Consider the following 22,588-nt stretch of genomic DNA (forward strand, 5'->3'; position numbering starts at 1 on the left):
ACATACATACATACATACATACATACATACATACATAAAATGGGGTTGTTTGGCCAGTTCATTAATACTCAAACTTAGGCAGCCATAGTGGTGCACACCTTTAACCCAGCACTCAGGAGGCAGAGGCTAGTAGATCTCTCTGAGTTCATGGCCAGCCTGGCCTGCATAGTGAATTCTGGGCTAGGCAGTGCAACATAGTTAGGCCTTTTCTTAAAATAATAGTTAGACAGACAGATAGATAGACGGACGGACGGACGGACGGACGGACGGACGGACAGACAGACAGAATAGATTTTAGACTTCAGATTCAGTGAGATAGCTCAGCTGGTAAGGATACTTGTCACCAAGACCAATAACCTAAATTTGATCCCTTGTACCCACAGGGCAGATGCGCACAAGTTGATCTGTGACCTCCACATATGCACCACAGCATGTGCACATTCTCAGACACACACACAAAAGTAAATAAGTAAATGTAAACAATTTCAAAGGAAAAAACATCTCAAACTTGTCTAAAAGTAACTGAAAATTTTTGTTCATTCACTTATATATTTGGGATATAAAATGCACTTACCTTTACTTCTAACCAAGTCTGTCTTCATATTAAATACTTGCATTGGACATAAAACATTAAAGTCAGTCTCTTCTAACTCTTTAGTGTAAAAACAGTACATCTACTAGTGATAAATGTAATTATCTGATGTGCTTATGTCTGCACTTGAAATGCATAGCACAGAAGGGAACTAGAAGACACATTTCCAGACCTGGGGGACATTTCCCATTTCTGCCCCCTCAGAGAAAAGGTCTTAAGCTTTCTTAGTCTTCCCTTGTATCTTTGATTTAGGAAAATTATGTTCAGACGTGGGCAGAAAAGAAACTGGAAGTACAATAAATTGTTGTTTTCAGTACCATACAAAGTTTTATTAGATGGAATAGATACTATAATTCATAAAGAGAATAGTGTAACACTTTACAGTTTGCCGCTACTGTAATGACAAAAATCCTTCATTTTACTTTTAAGCCAAGAACATCAAAAGTAAAACATCAAAACCATCAAAATAAAACACAGAGTTTGAAATCATCACAAGTGTATTTTGGAACTAAAGCAAAGCTGTGTTGAAAACATCCTTTGAGTTGAACGTTTAGCTCAGCGTAGGAGCTGGGCATATGCAAAGTTCTGGGTTCTACACCAGCAACCAACCAACACCAAACACAACCCTTCTTTCCTTTCGTTTATTAATTCAAAAAATAATTATCACTTGTCAAGCAAGGTACCTGATACATATTTTTGTACTTGTATCCAAAGAATAGAAAATATTTGTAGGTTATGCAAAAAGAAGTTTCTTCTTCAGAAGGAAGACAGGAGAGGAGACAGACAAGTATGCAGTGGTTTTAAAGTGTACCACGAGAGACTGTCTAGGGTCACGGGACCATTCTCTGAATTCCTCTAGATTTTTGTGTTTGTGTTTGGTTCCTTGTTTTCAGAGGATGTGGAACAGCTTTTTAAACAAAAGTAGCCATCATTGCAGCCAGTGTCAAACTTCTGCTCACTTGCAGAAGACTACAGGGAGGGCCCACTCACCATGTGGAAGACAGCATTTCTAGGTAGAAAGTGATCTATTCTTACTAACCACAGAAGCATATTTTTAGTCTGTATATCACTTACCTGACTAGAAAGGACTAACAGACCTACCAGAGGATGTCACAAGAACAGATACAGTGACTTCTGAACACTAAACTCTAAACTCAAACTCAGAGACAGGGCATCAAAACCCACTGCCAAGACACCCCATAAAAGAATATGACACTCAGCCAGAGTCACCTGGAGAAATGCCTGATAGAAAATATGAAGCCCTGAGAGCTATCTTTTAAAAAATTAAGTTGCCTAAAGCGGTGGTAGACACCTTTAATTCCAGCACCCTAGAGGCAGAGACAAACCATTCCAAATTTGGAATAGGCCTGGTCTCCATAGCGAGTTCTAGGCCAATCAGGGCTACACAGTGAGACCCTGTTTTTAAAAAGTGCTAGACTTCCACTGAAGAGGCTACATAGTGTAATACAAAAGGGGCAACCAATGAGACAAATCCAGGCTCCAAAGCACACCTCTCTCACCAAACTCAGCTGTCACCAGCATTCTTTCCCACCCTTCCTGTAATGAAACAGTCCGTAGCAAACCTTCTGTGCAGAGATGACACAGTGTGTCTCCAGTGGTATCCTGTCTCGCCCCTTCCTAGAAACGAAGTGCAGTCACGGTCACACCCTGTGCTGGACTTCAGAAGCATGGGCCCCTGATCATCAATAGATCACAGTATAGGAGAGTGGGATGTCTGAGACTGAGTCAGGAAGGAGACTTCCACTTGGCTTTGAAATAACTGGTCTAATTGTGTATGCTGGGAGCCAAACCCAGGTCCCCTGCAATAGAAGCTAGTGTCCGTAGCCACTGAGCCATCCCTTCTGTTCCCACTCACCTGAAGACAGAAGCCCACACCTGTTCTAACGCCTGGTCTCTCACTGGGACCTTTGCCTTTCAGCATTTCCCAAGAATTCTCCATAAAGCAGAGTTGTGCTGTGTGCACTTAATTTACACAAACACTAAAACCAAACCTGAAAGGTGAGAAAATAACTCTACACCAGTGCCTACACGTCTTCTACCAACCCCACTCTGCATCCCATCAGTTAGCAGCTCTCTTGTTTTGTGTTGTTTGAGACAGGGCTAGTTACTTTTTAGCTCATGCTGGCCTCAGATTCATTATGTAGCCCAAGCCAACCTCAAATCTGTAGAGACTCTTTGCTCGGAGTCCCAGATACTGGGGATAAAGGCACAAGTGTGCACAGCTGGCTTCAATTTCTCACCACCTCCACCCTATCACACAAGGGAAAGCCTCCAGCCCTGTTTTCCAACACAGTCATTGCAGCCAACTCCTCACTGGCTTCCTGGCTCCACATTGTGAGACTGCCCATCTACTTTCAACCCAAGAAGAGCACAGCCAGAGTGAGCTGTATCAAACCTATGTGAGAAAGTCTTCTCTTGAGTAATTTATTCTGTGTGTGTGTGTGTGTGTGTGTGTGTGTGTGTTCACAAGTGTCTGCATGTGCCTGGAGGCCAGAGGAGGACATTGACTGCTCTGTTTTATCATCTGTCTGCATTACTCCCTTGTGACAAGTTCTCTCCCTGCACCTGGATTTAGGCTGATGGCCACCAGATCCAAGCAATCCTCCAGTCTCCGCCCTAATAATTATTAGGATGGTAGGTATATACAACCACACTTGGCTTTTTACACGAGTAGTGGGGATTTGAATCTCACTCTTCATGCTTGCACAAGCACCCTTACCTACCAGACCATCCGTTGCCCCAGTCCACCCAAAGTCTTGATTACTGACTAGCCTGGGTGATACATACATGAGGTTATCACATTGTTTTACATATCTTTGAATATTTTGTAATTAAAAAGCATAATGTCAAGATTTGTTAGAGTTCCATGATTTTCTACTGTGACCCTTCTAATCCTTCCTGATATCACAAGGAATGCCCACGAGAGCCTATGTAGGATGAAAGGAAAACCTAGCTGTGATGTCTGTCACCCTATTGACCACCAGCTGATGCAGCTGACATAAGCAAATGTCCCCTCTCTCCCTCACCTCTCCACATGCAACCCTCTCAAAACTATACACTTGGTCAAAAAGGATGACTGTCACCAATGACTGTCCTTCATAAATGAGTTGCTACTGCAGTCCCCTGCTACAACCTCCAAACAAACTCTTTAAAACCTCATGATGTAGCTCTACCCCACCCAAGACCACTCTGACGCAACTCCTGCTATCCACTCATTCTGGGTTTTACAAGACAGAGTCTCATGGAGCCCACACTGGCCTCTAACTCTCCAAGCAGCTTCCAATCCTGACCTTCCTGTTTTCACGTGAGATCTCTCCTCTCCAATATTCTTCTAGTCTCATCATCCGCAATACTATATGTACACGTTCTGTTATTTATTCATGGTTCGGCTCCTCACATTGGAGCAGGCCTTCCCAACAGTGCTTAAGCCACGGGTCCCTTGGCAGATGACGCAGCACATATGGTCTAGAAAACATATGGCATCCCTGAACACAGTGACACACTCTGCAATTCAGCTGGTCAGGAAGTCAGAGCAGAAGAATCATTTGAACTTAAGAATCTAGTATCATCCTGAGTAAAACTTCTTCTTATAAAAATATAGCAAGTGGATTGGGAGTGTGGTTCAAAGGTAGTGAGCAATCCTACTTTGAGAAGTTCACTAGGTTTGATCCCTATTGCTGCAAACAACAACAACAACAAAAATACAAGTAAATTTTTAAGTAAATAGTACTGCATATGATGAAAGATAAACATCAGAATATTCTTTGAAATGTTTAAGATGTAGCATACATGGTTCCCTATTAAATAATAAGTTCCTGGGACTGGAGATAGCTTAGAAGAGCACCTACTGCTCTTATAGAACACCTGGGTTTGGCTCCCAGAATTCCTGTCAGGAAGCTCATAATTGGTGTGGGAGGTCCTTCTAGATATGTGTTGCTTTTATTAGTTAATGAATAAAGAAGCTTCTTGGGGGGCTGGAGAGATGGCTCAGAGGTTAAGAGCACTGGCTGCTCTTCCAGAGGTCCTGAGTTCAATTCCCAGCAACCACATGGTGGCTCACAACCATCTGGACTGAGATCTGGCGCCCTCCTCTGGCGTGTGGGCATACATCGAGGCAGAATGTTGTATACATAATAAATAAATAAATCTTTTTTAAAAAAGAAGCTTCTTGGGCCTATAGCAGGGTAGAACATTATCTAGGCAGAAAAACTAAACTGAATGCTGGGAAAAAGAAGGCAAAGTCAGAGAGACGCCATGGAGCCACCACAGGAGACAGACACTGGACACTGGATGGAATTTTACTGGTAGGCCACAGCCACGTGGCAATACACAGATAATAGAAATGGGTTAATTTAAGATATATAAGAGCTAACTAGCAATACGCCTAAGTGATTGGCCAAGCAGTGGTTTAATTAACATAGTTTCTGAGTGATTATTTCTGGTCTGGGCGGCCAGGAACGAACAAACAGCCTCCAAATACACATAATCATTAGTAACTCCATTTCCAGGGGATGTGATAGAGTTCCTAGCCTCCACAGGTTCCTGTAGGCACGTGTTGTACGCAAACTCACACACATGCATATAAATTAAAAAATTATCTTTAAAACAATAAGTCACAGTGGCTCCAATGAACCTAATCACTCACATAACCTAACAACTATCACATCATAATGTAGTAAAATGATACATATGGTTTTTAATGATGGGAAGTTCCATAAATATCATTTTACTTTAATTTGTCATACTATAGGAAATGCTAAATTTCAGGTTGATAATAATAAAATAATGTGCATGCTCTATTCATCTACATTCACAAATTTCCCTTGAATTTTATCATAATGGATCCTCCCTCTGAAACCATACACAAAAATAAACACTTTCTTTGATAAGTAATTTTGGGCCGTGGCATTTTATCCTGACAACAGAAAGTAACTAACACATGGCTAGATACTCTCTCGACTCAGACCCTCATGATTGCATGACAAGGTCATTAGTGACCAAGCCCCTCTCTAGCCTCCCTTGGTTTTAGATTTGGCTGCATTAGTCAACCTCTTTCTGCCTGTTGTTCATGTCACTGATACATTATTTTTCCTAAAAATTTATTTACCTCTGTAAGGATGACAAGAAAAAAAAATGGTCAAGAATGACAATGCCCTGGAGAAGAAGTTTGTGGGCAAGGTCCAAAGGGAGACGCTGCAATGGCCAAGTTTAGGGTGAGCTCAGCAGCCTAGCCAGCCTGATGACACTGTGTATTTACACAAAGGGAGTTCCCCACCAGAGCTTACTGCCCCATCTGTGATCGCTGAGCCTTGGAGACTGGGGTTCTCTGACAGGATAACCCTCCAGGAACTCTTCAGCAAAGGACTTATCAAAGAACAAGCTCAAGTGACAGAGATGGAAAACGCCACAGCGGAAGATGTCCCAGCTGCCGGGAAGATGCACGAAAAGACGCAACCAACTGTGCGTTTGGAGAATCAAATCTTTATTATATAACACGGCTGTTTTTACTTCTGAAGTTAGTAAAAATATAAGTAGTAAATTTATAACAGAATGCATTATATATAAAAGATATATAGCAATTTTAAACTCAGAGATAAAACAGTATCCTCCACATTAAAAAATTATGAAAATAATTATACATTGGGATTAAATAAACTTGGTTTAAATCTCTAGACAGTACTGTATATTATAAGGCCAGATGTTAGTGATTTCTGAAAAGAAAACAAAAGAACTCTAAATTTAAAAAAAAAATCATAAAAACAAAACCCTTTACCAATGTAAAATAAAAATTTTTATTAATATTAAATTACTTTTATTCTTGATAAGTTCACACACATATAACATAGAGCACAATATCTGTCCCAATTTTTCCCCTTCATCTGCTCCTAAGGCCTCCTCAGCACAGCCCACTCCTCACATCACGCCACTTCACCTTGGTAGCTCGCTGAGTGCATTCAGTGCTGACACCCACAGACGGCTGTGGTCTTTTTATTTTTTAAATTGTTTTTGTTGAGCTATATAGTTTTCTTTTAAAAACCTTTCTGTAATAGGATAATCATCTTCAAATATGCAGAAGGAAGACTTCTGCACAGCATCAAATTCTCTCCCGCCCCAGAGGCAAAGATTAGATGGTCACTGTAATCACTCCATGTGCGCTGGGTTTCTGTTTACCTGTCAGTTTAATAAAACTCTGGTAACTGCAATTTTCATCAAAAGTGTACTTCGGGCAGCCTCTCACCTGGTCTCTTCGTCATCCCAAGCGATGCGCATGCCTTTCCCACCGCCACCTGCTGAGGCCTTGATCATCACAGGGTAGCCTAACAGCGGGGAAGAAGGAGACAGATGCTCAGCCTTTGATCATGTGGATGTATGAACATGACAACTGACCACATGTTCCGTAACACAGACGACAATAATTTATTTAAAAGTTCCTTTCTTCGGAGTTACAGAAAGACTACCAATGAAATGACCTTACTATCTAAATGAATGAGCATTTTAAAAGAATAGTAGTTGTATCAATAAATATACTTCCCAAGTAATAAAATAAAAGCCAAACAAACAAACAAAACAAAAAAAATCAAATTACTTGGCAGACAATTCCAAAATCAGAAATAGAATATGAACTAGCCAATGATTAAAAGTGGTTTACATAACACGCACACATGTGCACGTGTGCACGTACAATTTGTGATTCTGCCACCTGCATGCATAACAAATTGATTTCTCTTTCATATACAAATACCATGGGTATTTCCACATGGAGGTCACAGAGAACGCCTGCAGCAGCTATCAGCATAATTGGCAGGATGGTGCTGAGGGGGAAGGCAGAGGAGCCAGCATTCATGCTAACAATGCAGACAGACACTACTACTGCACTTCCATACATTCCACAATCTTTTGCACTATGCAGGTAAAAGTCAGTCTCTGCAGGGAGGCAGAGGCAGGTGGATCTCTGTAAGTTCAAGGCCAGCCTGGTCTACAGAGTGAGTTCCAGGACAACCCAGGGATATGTAGTCAGATCCTGTCTCAAAATAAAAATAAACAAACAAAAGAAAGTCAGTCTCCTTCTTTAAAGATTCTCTGGAAACTCCGTGGAAATAGTCACACAAGTAGTTCCATCTGTTACTGTCTTTCCTCAGGAAAGAAGCAGTCAGGGAGCCATTCCTGGCCTGTGATTCTGCTACAGCATTCAACTCTAGCTGTAGGACCCTTACAGGAAAAGGAAGAAAGGGACCAAATGTCACAGACCTTTGACCCCAACACACAAAACAGCACCATTGGTTTAGTTAAAGTGGCACTTGCTTCTTCAATATTTCATAGTTAAACCTGTTAAAATATCTTTGCTCTGCTTATGTGGGGCAGCAGTTTGCAAACAGCACAAGTGCAGTGCACTGGGGGCCTTGTAATCCAAGACGGAAAAAGCACAGGGCCCAGATAATTTCATCCTTGGGAACCTAAAGAGCAAAGGACCGGAGGAAGGCAGGGAAAGGGGGGCAGTGCTACAGAAGGGCCACCAGGCGACACAGTGAAACACCGCAATCTTAGAATGCTCTGGAGTAAGAGCTACAGAAACAGAACATAGGCATGGGCACAAGGGAAGTTTCATGAAATGGCAGAAGCAATTTAGCGGAAGTATAGACTACAGCAGGGGCACAGGTGGCCAGTGAAGAAGACTTTGCGTGTTTGCATGCTGGACCCTGCCTGGGATCATGCATGGTGGTCACTCTCACAATAGGCAAACAGGGAGGCCAGCACTTGTCTCATTCAGTGCTACAGCCACCATGAGTATCTACGAAGAAAAAAATTTTAAAAATGTAAGTCTACTTTGGAGAAGTAAAAAAGTGTGATGTAACAACTCAAACCTGGCATGCCTACGAAATCCTATCTGCAACAACTTAAGGTCTTTTCATAGACAATGACCCGTCAACTCCCCCAAAAGGCACGATTACCAGTTCCATCTACACTTATCTTTCTCGAAACAGGAAACCTGAGGTGAGGGAGCATTCTCCTTCCACCCCTCCTCCATTTCACGTCCCTGAAGACTGAAATCTGCAGGCTTCTCAGCCGTTAACTACTGATCCTCAACTACACATTCATTTGTGAGTTTGAAAATAAGATGGAGAAGTCATTCTTATCCAAAGATTTCTCTGGTTAGATCTATGAATACCTGCAACCCAGGAAGTCAAGAGTCTTTGATAAAAACATAAAAAGTTGAATATGAAAAGATTGGGAGAAGCTGCAGAGCCACCTCCGCTGTTGAGAAAATGTGGCTTCTGAGAAGACCCGGGTTCCATTCCCAGAATCTACATTAGGCTACACAAATATCGCAACTCCAGTTCCAGGGAATCCAACGCCCTCTTCCAGTCTCCAAAGTCTCTTGCACACATATGGCACACATAAATTCACACAAGCACACACACAAATAAAATTAATTAAATTTGGGGAAAAACTGTGGAAAGGAAAGGGGAAACTGGCAGAAGTTGGTGACATTAACTCTGGGCTACGCTCTGAAATAATATAAGGGTCTTGCACTCAATTTGTGGTGCTAGATAAGTCACTATATATTAGGTGGCATCATCCCATAAAAAAACATTCCATAAGATGATAAAAAAACAAAACAGCCCAGCTCCTCTCCGTCATCTCAGTGCGCCCAGCCATTCCAGCCAAGTTAAGTTATTCAATGCCTAGAGCTAGAAGTGGGAAGAAGAAGGAAGAGGAAGAGGAAGAGGAGGCAGAGGAGGAGGAAGAAGAGGAGGAGGAGGGGGGTGAGGAGGAGAAGAAGAAGAAAAATGAATTTAATGAAAGTCAATTATTACTGAAAAAAATTAGGAATTACCAAGAAGAATGATGGTCATTGCCAACTCTCTGTTACGTAGTCAAGACATTCAGCTTCCATAAACACTCTCTTATTTCCTAATCCAGTAAAGAACTCCTTCCTGGGTTTGGCTTTTGTCTGTAATGTATCTGTTTAATTTTATATCCTTCAGTTGACATTTGTTTGAAACAAAACCACCTTCCTCATCACAACATACACAAAGTTTCTGAGGCAGTAAAGGAGGCAGTCTCCCTTCTGATACTAAGAGGTCACTTCTAACTTAACATTTTTAAATATACAGGCATGCTTGTTTCACAGAGACACACAGAAACAGACACAGACAGACAGGCAGACACATACACACACACCACCAACAACAACAACAACACTCTTTTGGGTTTGCTTGCTTGCTTGCTTTCTGAGACAGGATCTGACTATGTAGCCATGCTGACTTAGAACTCCCTACATCCCTCGGGCCAGCCTCAGTCTACCCACCATCCTGGTTCTGGGATCCCACACACGGTGCCCCTCCTTGTTCTCATCTTTGCAGACTCCACTGGACGCATCTGGGACAGACACCAGGAAGCTCCCAAACACTGCAGCTGCAGCACAGCCCCTAGTCCTTATTTCCTCTCTGCACAATTGTGGGTAAATGAAACTTCACAGCAGAAATCTACACAGTGTCTACGTGAGCCATGCGCACTCAGGGACACATGACAATAGAGAAGCATGCCACTCGGAGTAGCCTGTTTTCTTCTTTTCTTCATTTAGGACTTCCCTAAACCAATGGATATGGTAAGTGAATTTAAATGCTAAGAGTTGAGCCTGGGCAAAGGCAATGAAGGAGTCCTCATAGAAGGTCAGCTATAGAGCTCTGTATGGGAAGGAAGTCAGCTGGCAGTGCTATCTAAGACCACTCCAGGGGCTTTGCAGCAGCACTGGACTCCTGATTGGAAGGTCTTTGTAGAAGCCCTAGTGACAGACAGCTGGGATTTGGATGTGGCCAGTCACAAAAGAGAAGGACAAAGACTTGTTTGTTCTAGAGTTTGAGTCACCACGTGTTGGAAGCAAGAGATAAGGAAAGGTCTAGAGCTTTGAAGCTTTCCCTTCAGGTACAGGTGCTAACTACACAAAGAACCACCTTTCTTGGGCAGCTGAAAATAAAATGTTTACCCACATAGGACAAGTTAAATAATCAGACTCTCCCAGCAAATGGGAGAAATGGGGGGTGGGGGCAAAACCAGACAACTTAAAAACTGATAAAATACCTAGATGATAAGATATTTGTAATTCATTTCTAAATTACATAAAGTTTTAACTTTAGTTTCTTATACTGAATTACCATAGGCTATAAAAACTAATGGAGAAAGGAAAGGAAAAAGAAGACAAAAGCAAAATATTTCTTGGGAAATGTCTGGTTCCAAATTTAGCAGTACTGAGCAGTAATCTCACCAATGAAATAAGACTGGTGGGGGGGAAGGCCATCTTCTAAAACAGCTGGGAAACCCGCAAAGGGCTTTGTTTCCTAAAGAAAGGTTCAAAGGGAAAAGAAAAGAAAGATACTGCAGGGAGGGGAGGTCTCTAGAATGGAGCCTGATAAAGGACAATGGAGCTCAGGGGAGAAAACAAAAGCCTTAACAAAAAAGATCCAGACAGGAAGGAAATGCCCTGGTGAAAGTCTTGTGTTAGAATTACAGTGAAATTGAGTCTTAGGTGCTACATTTTGCAGACTGTTTTATGTTCATTTAACATAAAACAGCTAATCTGCCCATTCTTAAGAGTTAGTTAATTTTTGCTGTGGGGGAAGGGATGTTCTTTGTGACATTTTTGAAGACTAATACTTGATCTTCACTGCCAACTTGACAGATTTAGAAGCAGGCTAAGACACACCTTTCGGGCTGTCTGTGAGGAAGAAGCACTGCCTTAGGTGGGAAGCGCACTCCAGAGAGAAGCCTACAGGTCCTTGTCCTGCATGAGTCTGTGACCGCTGATCATGCCCCCACTGATACCAGATCCAGGTTCTTTGACTGTCCAGTGTGGAATTACCAGCCACTCTTCAGGGAGCTCCAGGACTTCAGTACCAAATTTGGACTACGAGGCAGCCAGCACACATGTGTTCTCCGCTTTTCCAGCATGAGATAGCCATTGCTGGCCTACCCAGGCCCTGGTGTATAAGGTACTACAATAAATCTCCTTATTTGACCATGAATTGAACCTGTAGGTAAGACCACAATCTCGAGGCTGCTGCCATGTGAGCCAGAGTTAGAATAAGAAAATGGGAATTTTATCCTAAAGAGAATAGTGGAGAACGTATACTGTAAATTCATGAAGGAAATGAAGCAATACCAAGCAAAGAGCAAAAAGGAATTGTGCCATGCAGAGAAGTAAAGAGAAGCCTGTGTCAGCTGCACAGCTCACTGACACAAATAGGAAACGTGCCACTTTTAAAAGTAAACTAAGAATTGAGCCTTCAAAAGTAATCTGTTCTGTGGGTGTGGAACATGAGCTTATGACCTCAGCATCAGGGAAGGGAAGCAAAGATTACCCACCATTTCAAGGTCAGCCTGGTTGGCAAAGTCAGGAATACACAGATAGACCCTGTCTTGGAAAGCAAAAACTAAGCCAAAAAGAGCAGGCGGCTTTAAGGAGATTCCCCCTAAAACCAAAACAGTGAACCAAACACCCAATATAGAAATTAAGGAGGCATGAGAAGCAAGGCACATGACTGGCCCAAACTACCAAACTGAAAGGCACAGGAACAGGAACACAGTAGACAGAGTTTTCACACGTCATCTTGTAAAAATGGCCAGCGATACCACAGAGGACAGAAAACGAGCAGACGAATTACACGTGGACCTAGGAAGGCAGCAGCACAGAGGAAAAGTCAGCAAAGTGAAATCAGCAGCCTTAGTGTCGGAATGAAAACGGCCCCCACAGGCTCACAGGGAGTTGCACCATCTCAAAGGATTAGGTGTGTCAGTGGGGATAGGCTTCGGGGTTTCAGAAGCACAAGCCAGATCCAGTGGCGCTCTATCCCTTTCTGCTGAGTATAATCCAGATATAGAACTCTCTGCTCCCTCTCCAACACTACGTGTGCCTGTACGCCACTGTGCTTCCTGCCATGATGATAATGGACAAAATCTCTGAACTGTAAGCCAGCCCCTGTTAAATGTTTTCCTTTATAAGAGTTGCTATGGTCATGGTGTCTCTTCACAGCAATAAAACCCTAACTAAGACAGAAGTATAGTTTATTTATTTGTTTTTAATTCGGTAACATAGAAGAAAACTTTAACAGGGAAACTATGATATTTGCAGAAACTAAAACACCATATATTATGAAATTAAAATTTAAATGAATAATTTTTAAAAGAGGACTGTGGGTAAACGCTATTACCAATAAACAAAACTAAACAGAAGAAAAATATCAGGAATAGAAGATAAGACTGACAAAATGCTAAATAAATAAGAAAAACAAAATAAATGAATATATTCATTATATCCAAGAACTTATCAGAAGCACAGACCTGAACATCCACATGATAAAAGAAGGGCTGATATAAACACTAAATTATGAAATAACAGAAGAAAAATATTAGACATTCATCTGAGCATGGTAGAAGACACCATTAAACTCAGGATTAGGGAGGCAGAAACAGGTAGATATCTGTGAGTTTAAGGGCAGCCTAGTCTACGTGATGAGATCCAGACCAGCCAGAGCTATACAGTGAAAGCCTGTCAACATTCAAATGTAAGAGCCACCTAGTACTCCAAATGAACACAACCAACGAACCTTTCTACAACATACTATACACAATTCCAAAATATAAAACAAAGAAACAATATTACAAGTTTTAAAGGGGCAAATTTTGGCAAGAACACAAAGTAGCCTTAGTTCTCTCAGTAGTAACCTTCAATGCCAGAAATGGACTGGACAACAAATATGAAGCTCTAGAAATAAATAACCACCAACCAAGATTGCTATTATCTAGTCATGCTATTTTTAATCCTGACAACGAAGCGGGACATTTCAAGACAAGCATACACTGAGGCAGTTGAAGGCAACCAAGCAAATGCTGCAGAAGATGGTTCGAATACTACGCAAAAAGAAAGAAGAAAAAGTTCTAACTACAAGAGCACAAGACAGAATAACTTCTTGGGAGGAACAGTTAAGCAAAGGAGAGTTGTAAAGAATCCATTACCCAACCTATGAAACCAGCAAAGCCCTTAACACTAAGAGGAGAAAGTAAAGAACAAACAAAATCATAGTAATTAGTTAACACCTCTCAATAAAACTTTAAATATAAATGGTCTCCTCTCATCATGTAAAAGACACAGACTGGCTAACTAGAAAACTAGATCCAGCTTTCTCTTGTTTCCAAGAAACATGCTTTACTGCTAAAAATTCTACCAAAGACTAAGAGTCAAAGGATGGAAAGAATTCTATCACTAACGCACACAACTCGAAAATAAGGCCAGGCAATGGTGCATGCCTTTAATCCCAGCACTTGGGAGGCAGAGGCAGATGGATCTCTGTGAGTTCGAGGCCAGCCTGGTCTACAAGAACTAGTTCCAGGAAAGGCTCCAAAGCTACAGAGAATCCCTGTCTCGGAAAAAAACAAAATAACAACAACAACAAAGAACTTGAAAACAAGGTGGCATAGCTACTCTGATACCTGATAAAGTAAACTTGCATCAAAACTCAGAAGAAATAGAGAAGGAAGGTTACCACATACTAATACAAGGAATTACTTAATCAAGAAGAGACACTACTGTAAATGCATATATACCAAACACCGGCTCCCAACTTCACAAACAAGCACTAACGAACATAAAAATTAAATAGGTACTTTTACAGTATTAATAATGACTTACTTCAATACCTTACTCTCATCTCTAGTCATCAAAATTAGAGCTCAACAAAGAAAACTCAGATATAGACAAACAAAGATCAAATGGGCTAAACAGATGAATACAGAATATTTCATCTAATAGAAACAGGATACACATTTGTCTCAGTAGCCTAAGGAATCTCTGTAAAACAGACCACATTCTCAGCATCAAATGCAGACTTAACAAAAACAAATGAAGCATCACTCTGCACTACAAGGTCAGTGTGATAAAACTATAAATTAGTGGTAAGAAAATCTATAGACACCACACAAATTCATGAAGACTGAGCAATAAACCCTTGAGTCACTAAAGAAATCAGAAAGAAACATTCAAACGTTTCTAGAATCAAATGAAAATGAAAACACAATTTAGTGGAACCTTTTGGGCACAGCTGAGGAAGTCCCACAAATCTCCTCTGAATTTACAGGTGAGTTTTAGATTAAAATTGTATAAACTCTTAACCTAATGACACACCTCAAGGACTAGAAAAACAAGAATCTGAATCCAAAAGCAGTAGAAGGCAGAAAGTAACAAAGACCAGGGTAGGAATGAATGGAATGAAGACTAATGGATACATAGAATGAATCTAATAGAGTTGGTATTTAAAAAAAAATAAAATTAACAAATTCATAGTCAAATTAACCAAAAGAAAGAGAAGACACAAATTAACTAAAATGAAAGGAGGAACACTACAGATTCCAATAAAACAAAGAATTGGGCTGGGCTTAATGGCACAGGTCTCAACCCCAGTACTCAGGAGACAAGGGCAGACAGATCTCTGTGAGTTCAAGGCCAGTCTGGTCTATATTCTGACTCCAGTCCAGCCTACATTACAGAGTGAGATTCACTCCCTCCCCCCCCCCTCTCTCACACACACACACCATAAAGAAAGAAAGAAAACTAAAGAACCATTTTACAATGAACATAGAGGCAAAATATACTCCTGCTGTTCCCTCAGAAAAGAACTGTGAATTTTCCCAAATAGAAAAATGATTAAAAGAAAGAGTGAACACAGAATATTTTTGTCTTTCCTTAGTTTAACTTAAATGTAAAGAAATAACTATGTAGGGCTGGAGAGATGGCTCAGAGGTTAAGAGCACTGCCTGCTCTTCCAAAGGTCCTGAGTTCAATTCCCAGCAACCACATGGTGGCTCACAACCATCTGTAATGAGATCTGGTGCCCTCTTCTGGCCTGCACGCACACATGCAGACAGAGTACTGAGAATACTAGATACATAATAAAATAAATCTTAAAAGAAATAAGTATGTATGATATAGTTATATTTTTAATAAAACAATTTTGATTAATAATATAGATATAAATATGTACAGCTAGTATATTAAATGAAATTTTAATATTAAAGATAATGCTTAATTTACCTATTTATTAACAATAAGTATTAATTATAACATTTTAAGTGTGTTTAGTTTAAATAAGAATAAATCATTATTGTGCATGTAAAGATATAATCAAAATGTTATCAAGTACAATAAACCCATACAGAACAGTAGTAATTTGTCAGAGAAAAGTGAGTAGTCATTACAGAAAAGTGACTTAGTTGGCCTATCTCCCACAGCTTGGGCAAATAAAAGCTGGTACACCTAACTCAGGAACAGGAACCAGAAATCGGTGCACTGGAGTGTATAGATTAAAGCAGATATTCACAGACCGTACGTCTCCAAACACAAACCAACGCAAGGCGTCTCCACATTACTACCTGAACGCTACACAGTCTCTCTGCAGCAGAGAGACAGGAAGAGGAAGGAAAGGGAGGCATGCAAGAAAGAACGAAGAAGAGAGGAAGAAATGAAAGAAACAAAAGAGACAAAGCAAATGCAACACTAAACCAAACAGAACTTGAGCAGTTACATAGGAAAATATCAGTAACCCAGCTGATGGCAAGAGAGAAGAAAGACCACAGAATCCACACCTCCATCTCACAGGAGTGTCGCGCTACAGTCACACGACCGCTGTGCCAGAACAGAGGAGGCGTGTGTGTGTGTGCGAGAGAGAGAGACAGAGTGTGAGTGTGTGTGTGTATGAGAGAGTGTGTGTGTGTGTGTGAGAGTGAGTGTGTGTGCGAGAGAGAGACAGAGTGTGAGTGTGTGTGTGTGTGAGACAGAGGGTGTGTGTGAGAGAGTGTGTGTGTGTGTGTGTGTGTGTGTGTGTGCGAGAGAGAGACAGAGTGTGAGTGTGTGTGTATGAGAGAGAGTGTGTGTGTGTGTGAGAGAGACAGTGTGTGAGTGTGTGTGAGAGAGTGTGTGTGTGTGAGAGAGAGTGTGTATGAGTGTGTGTGAGAGACAGTGTGTGAGTGTGTGTGTGAGTGTGTGTGTGAGTGTGTGTGTGAGAGAGAGACAGAGTGTGAGTGTGTGTGAGTGTTTGTGAGAGTGTGTGAGAGTGTGTGTGTGAGTGTGTGTGAGTGTGTGTGAGAGAGAGACAGAGTGTGTGAGTGTGTGTGAGAGTGTGTGTGTGTGAGTGTGTGTGAGTGTGTGTGAGAGAGAATGTGTGTGTGTGAGTGTGTGTGTGTGTGTGAGTGTGTGTGAGAGAGAGACAGAGTGTGTGAGTGTGTGTGAGAGTGTGTGTGTGTGAGTGTGTGTGAGTGTGTGTGAGAGAGAGTGTGTGTGTGTGAGTGTGTGTGTGTGAGTGTGTGTGAGTGTGTGTGAGAGTGTGTGTGTGTGTATGAGAGAGTGTGTGTGTGTGTGAGAGTGAGTGTGTGTGCGAGAGAGAGACAGAGTGTGAGTGTGTGTGAGACAGAGGGTGTGTGTGAGAGAGTGTGTGTGTGTGAGTGTTTGTGAGAGTGTGTGTGAGAGAGTGTGTGTGTGTGTGTGAGAGAGAGAGTGTGTGTGTGAGTGTTTGTGAGAGTGTGTGTGAGAGAGAGTGTGTGTGTGAGAGACAGTGTGTGAGTGTGTGAGAGAGTGTGTGTGAGAGAGAGAATGAGTGTGTGTGTGAGAGAGAGACAGTGTGATTGTGTGTGTTATGTATGTGCACTAGAAGCTGCATTAAAAGCCTTGTACTAGCTACAGGAATCTCCTTCCAAACTTATCCCCAGCACCAAACATCTGATTCATTAATAGACTTCACAAAGAATATTTTAACATTATATCCAACATTATAATTTTTCTTAAGCATTTTAATTAAATCTTAGATCACAAATGTATCTTTCATTGAAGATTAAATTACCAAATTATCCAGATACAAGATCAGGAAGAAAACATAAATTATCTTTTTCCAGAGATTTCTTCAGTATAACTTTAACCAGGCATTAATGTGGAAAAAAATACTAAACAGCATGAAATAAAGAAAATAAAGGCTTTCAAGATTAGCTAAATATTTTTCTCTTAAACACTGATAATTAGTTCCTCTGTATGAACAACTTGAACTACTTTTTTAAATGCCATAGCACAGCAAAAGGAAACTGGGAGAGGAGTCAAGGAAGAATGACCAAGGCAAACAAAGAGCCAGAGTCCGATGCCCCACTCAGAAACACGGGAGGAGCTCCAAAGACCAACACGAAACACGACACCAAACAAGAGTTTCAGAATCACATGAAGCCAAGCTCATTGCTTAGCAGTAGGAAGTGAGGCTGAATAAAACATTCCCTCATACTTGCATCTTACTGAATACTTCCATTTACCTTACCTAATGGCCACAAGGATACAAGACCTGTAATGCTGTGAGATAATGCTCTTGTACTCTGAAAGATTTGTCAATCATATTGGTTTAATAAAAAGCTGACTGGCTAGTAGCCAGGCAGGAAATATAGGTGGGATAACCAGACTAGAAGAGGAAAGGCAGAGTCAGTCACCAGAAAGACAGAGATGGAGCAAGATGAGAATGCCTTACTGAGAAAAGGTACTAAGCATGTGGATAAAAATATACAAGAATTATGGGTTAATTTAGGTTGTAAGAGCTAGTTAATAGTAAGCCTGAGCTAATAGGCTGAACAGTTAATAATTAATATAAGCCTCTGTTTCTTTGGGACTGAATGGCTACAGGACTGGGTGGGAAAGAAGCTTTCATCTACAATGAAAGAACTGATGATCAGTACATTAACAGATACTGAAAAACCACTTGTTTTATAAACACTGTCTGAAAGACGAAAGAGCTAAGAGTCAACTCTACTATAAAAGGAACTCAGTGAAGATAAAATAACCACTTATAAAGAGATAATAGAACTTACCCCCTGGACCATCAGATGGCTCAGCAGGTAAGGTTGCTTCCTCCAAGCCTGATAAGCCAAGTCCAATCCTTGTACCCACATGGTACAAGGAGAAACAAGTCCTAAAAGTTGTCCCTTGCATAGACATAAGCACACATACACAACCAATCAAATGTAATTTAATTTTTTCTAAAGAATACACTTCCTGCAGACAATTCCCCACCACGGTAAACAAAGAACAGTGTGTGAAGATAAACCCAGCAGCACCGCAGAGTAAGGACAGCCCTGGGAGACATGCCCCAATTTGATTTTGTTCCCTTTGAATAATTCTTTACAAGCTGATTTTCACTCTTTTTGATAGTTACTTGATAGTTAGAAGTGATTACCTCCGGGGTCCTGCTGGGAGTCAGACTGACATAGAAAAAGCAACAAAAGAATACTATAGGCTTGAACTCTGTACAGCTTGGAGTTACATATGTCAAAGTCAGCAACACATAAAAAAATATGGTCACATTATTATATGCAAAAATAAAATGCTACACAAATACTGAATTCAGTTAATGACTTCCATGTTGGAATAGTTAGTGAGACCTGTAACAGCATATGAAGTTTACGTTAACAATAAAGATAAGATAGGGCAGGTAAGATGGCGCATCTGTAGGTAACAGTGCTTGCTCTCCGAGCCTGATAACCTAAGCTCAATCCCAGGTACCCACAGGGAGAAAAACTCACTCCACACTTACAAATGAGTGTGTGTGGACACGTACACAAACACATGACACCACAGACACACACACATACACACACACACGTAATATTTTTTAAGTAAGATGGATTAGCATATGACAAGTAAGAAAATCTAGTCAAATGTTTATAGTGGATCTTGGTGTTGAGTATACTATGTACTGCAAAATTCTTTTAAAAATGCTGAATGATTTTCACAATAAAGAACTGTGGAAAGTTAAGGATACAGCCTGTAACCGGTGCGAGTACTCTACAGAACGCGGTTTACGGCAGAAGACAGCGACTGAGTACCACACTGGGGTACCCAGAGAGGATATGACATGTAACGGAGATAACTCCCGTCTCTTCCCCTGATGCCCTGAAAGCTGGGCAGTCAACAAAGCCAACATGACTGAGGCTCAGCATGGCGGGGCAGGGGGAGCTTACTGAACACTGCGGCCACCCACTAGAGCTGAAGACAGCTAGAGAGCAGAGAGCGACACCCCCAATCTCCAAACCCTGAAGCCACAGGAGAAACAACAACAAAAGGGTGTGACCAAAGGAGGCAAAGTAGTTGAAGAATCTACAGAACTGTGGTAGGACCATCGTCAGTCAGCATGGCTGTCTCATTCTCTAATTCCACATACAACAGGCTGAAGTACCTGCAGTCTTTCACACAGCTGCCAGTGGCCATCCACAAATCACGGTGAACTATAGGCAAACTATAATGAAAAGCATAATCTGTGAACCAAAGAAATTTAACCTTAAACCAGAAAAATGCTGACACCGAGCAAGTGACCAATCTGTTCCTTAGTTTTCTATAAATGTAAATAAAAATAATTAAGTCCAAGAATTGGCATTAGAAATAGCATTTTTAATAAAGTATATTATATACATATGAAAAAGGGGAGAACTTATGTCTAAAAATTATGAAATCTGAGTTGCAATTATTAAAAACTTTAATAAAAAAGAAATAGCATTTCCAAAGTGGATGGCATGTGTAAAACATGCCAAAATTGGAGTTACAGTAATAATAATAATAATACAGTATCCAATAATTACTTTCCAGCTCTAGCAGCATATAGATGCTTCTAGAAAAGAAATACAAACTTGAGAGAGGAAGCACACATAAAACTTACACTTTCACCACATAGCACAAAAAGAGGTAAGACTACAATCTATGAACAGGCCAGAGAGTGCCCAGCTTAGTGGCAGGGTGTAGGCCTTGCAACGGGAGGCCCAGGCCAGGCCTTGCTTGCTTCCCCAGCAACATAGAAGAAGAGAAAAAGAAGAGAAAGAAATCAGAAAGAATCTATGAACACGAATCACATATGAAAAGTTAGAAACTGACAAAAAAAGGTTCAGAGATATGTTTATAATTCCACTAATATATATGTATTTGTATACACACACACGCACACACACACACACACACACACACACACATTCACCCCATGGACTCAATGTCTCCTTTAACTCTTAAGAGAACTTACAATGGCCATCCAAATCATAATGTAAATATGATATACCTCAACAATAGTTAAAAAAAATCTGACACATCACCAAATGATACACCCAGACACCCAGATGTACACAGACACACACACACACACACACACACACACACACACACACACACACCCCTGAATATTGTGTAACTGATTCTGGAAGACAGCACTTGAAGCAAAGGGTTTCACGGGAGGTTTCTGGGTGATTTGGAAGGGTTCTCTGGGAAATTCTTGAAGTCTTTCAAAGCTATGACTATACTCTTTACTGTGTTTCATTTCACTTCCAATCCGATGGCTTCTCTCCCTTCCAGTCTACTCAGGACACTACAGCTTCTATTTAACACCGTGACGGCAAACATGTTCTTTGAGAGGGAACAAGGGAAGAATTAGAAGAAACAGAGAAGAGGAAGGAAATCACCAAGGACCCACCCAAGCATCAAGGAAAGAAGTCTGAAGGGAATTCAGATGACCTCAGAGGAGAGGACACTGAAGACCAGCTTCCAAACACTGAGGAGCTAAGCGACTATGGTCAACTGTTCTGCTGAGAAGCCACAGTTAAGAACAAAGGTGGACAAGAGCAAAGGCTAGCGCCTGAGCCGCTGTGCCACCAAAGGAAGTGCTCGTGAGTGGATGTGCGATTCACGGCACGGCACAGGCATGCAGTTCTAGGCTGTCCTCTAAGCTCTTTTTGTTTTTCAAAATCCCTCTAAACAATATAATAATAATATTACATACTGTCTGTTACAAAGTAATATTACCATTGATAGATGGATAGGTAGTAATATCTAAACTGTAACTGAAGAAGACGCCTTTTCAAGTTTGAAAGTATATGAATAAAACTAGACTACTTTATGGAAGTCTCAGAAGCTAAGCAAGTGCTTCTTGGGGAATGGCGGATACCAATGATTTAACCGACAGACAGCAGCATTTTCTTGGGGAATGGCAAATATCAATGATTTAACCGACAGACAGCAGCATTTTCTTGGGGAATGGCAAATATCAATGATTTAACCCACAGACAGCAGCATTTTCTTGGGGAATGGCAAATATCAATGATTTAACCCACAGACAGCAGCTTTATGCAACCTACCAAATCTTACTGTGAAATTAGTACTGAAAGGCTCTAACACATTGGCAATTTTGAAGAAACAATCAATAAGAGATGTTGTCAACAGATAAAATACTATCTTATGTATACTGGTCTTACATCCAAGGCAGTTTTCCAAAACAAATAAATAACAAAGAACACTTAATAATGAGAAAAACCAAAATAATTTTGCCATACCCAACAGAAACAAGATACAATAAGCCAAAAACCTTTTCGAACCACAAAAGAATTCTATACGTAGGCAGTTGATTGCTTAGAGAGAACGCTATACTGAAAACTCTATGCTAGTTTGTCCCATTTGCAAGAATATATTAATTCCATGATCACCTTGGACTAATGTTTTTACATATCATGACTCTATAAATTTTATATAAATCAAATGCTCTCCCACCATAGACAAAAATTCTAAGTAATGAACCACAGTGAGAAGACAGGGCTACAAAAATATTAGTCTGTGGAATGCTGAAAAGCCCTGGGCTAGGGAGGCACAGCAATGCTACGACGCTGTATTAGTCTCTGAGAGCTGGTAGCATCTGGTGCCCCTTGCCTATCTACAGCTTTCCCTCCAACGTAAACAAGTACTGATCTGACTCAAATTATCATTCTTTTTTTCTAGTTTTTCTATTAGCAAACGCTGCAGTACAATTGTGTTCATGAGCACAAGGAATATACTTGAAACTTAATAAACAACCGCCTAAAATGTCTCTCAGTCTTCTCGCTCCAGTTGAGAATGCTCCGTTCTCGCCTCTCACTTCCCATTGTATCCTTCGT

General features: G+C 40.9%; 1 protein-coding gene across 1 annotated transcript in view; it reads right to left on the reverse strand.

The window, feature by feature from the left end:
• Window positions 1–22,588, reverse strand: part of Pcca (propionyl-CoA carboxylase subunit alpha) — a 293,212-nt gene that overhangs the window by 179,537 nt on the left and 91,087 nt on the right. The window contains 1 exon segment of the mRNA XM_038310358.1: window positions 6,852–6,930. Within this exon segment, the coding sequence (XP_038166286.1) occupies window positions 6,852–6,930 (79 nt within the window).

This window comes from Arvicola amphibius, chromosome 13 (assembly GCF_903992535.2).
Source record: "Arvicola amphibius chromosome 13, mArvAmp1.2, whole genome shotgun sequence".
Classification (NCBI taxonomy): Eukaryota; Metazoa; Chordata; class Mammalia; order Rodentia; family Cricetidae; genus Arvicola; species Arvicola amphibius.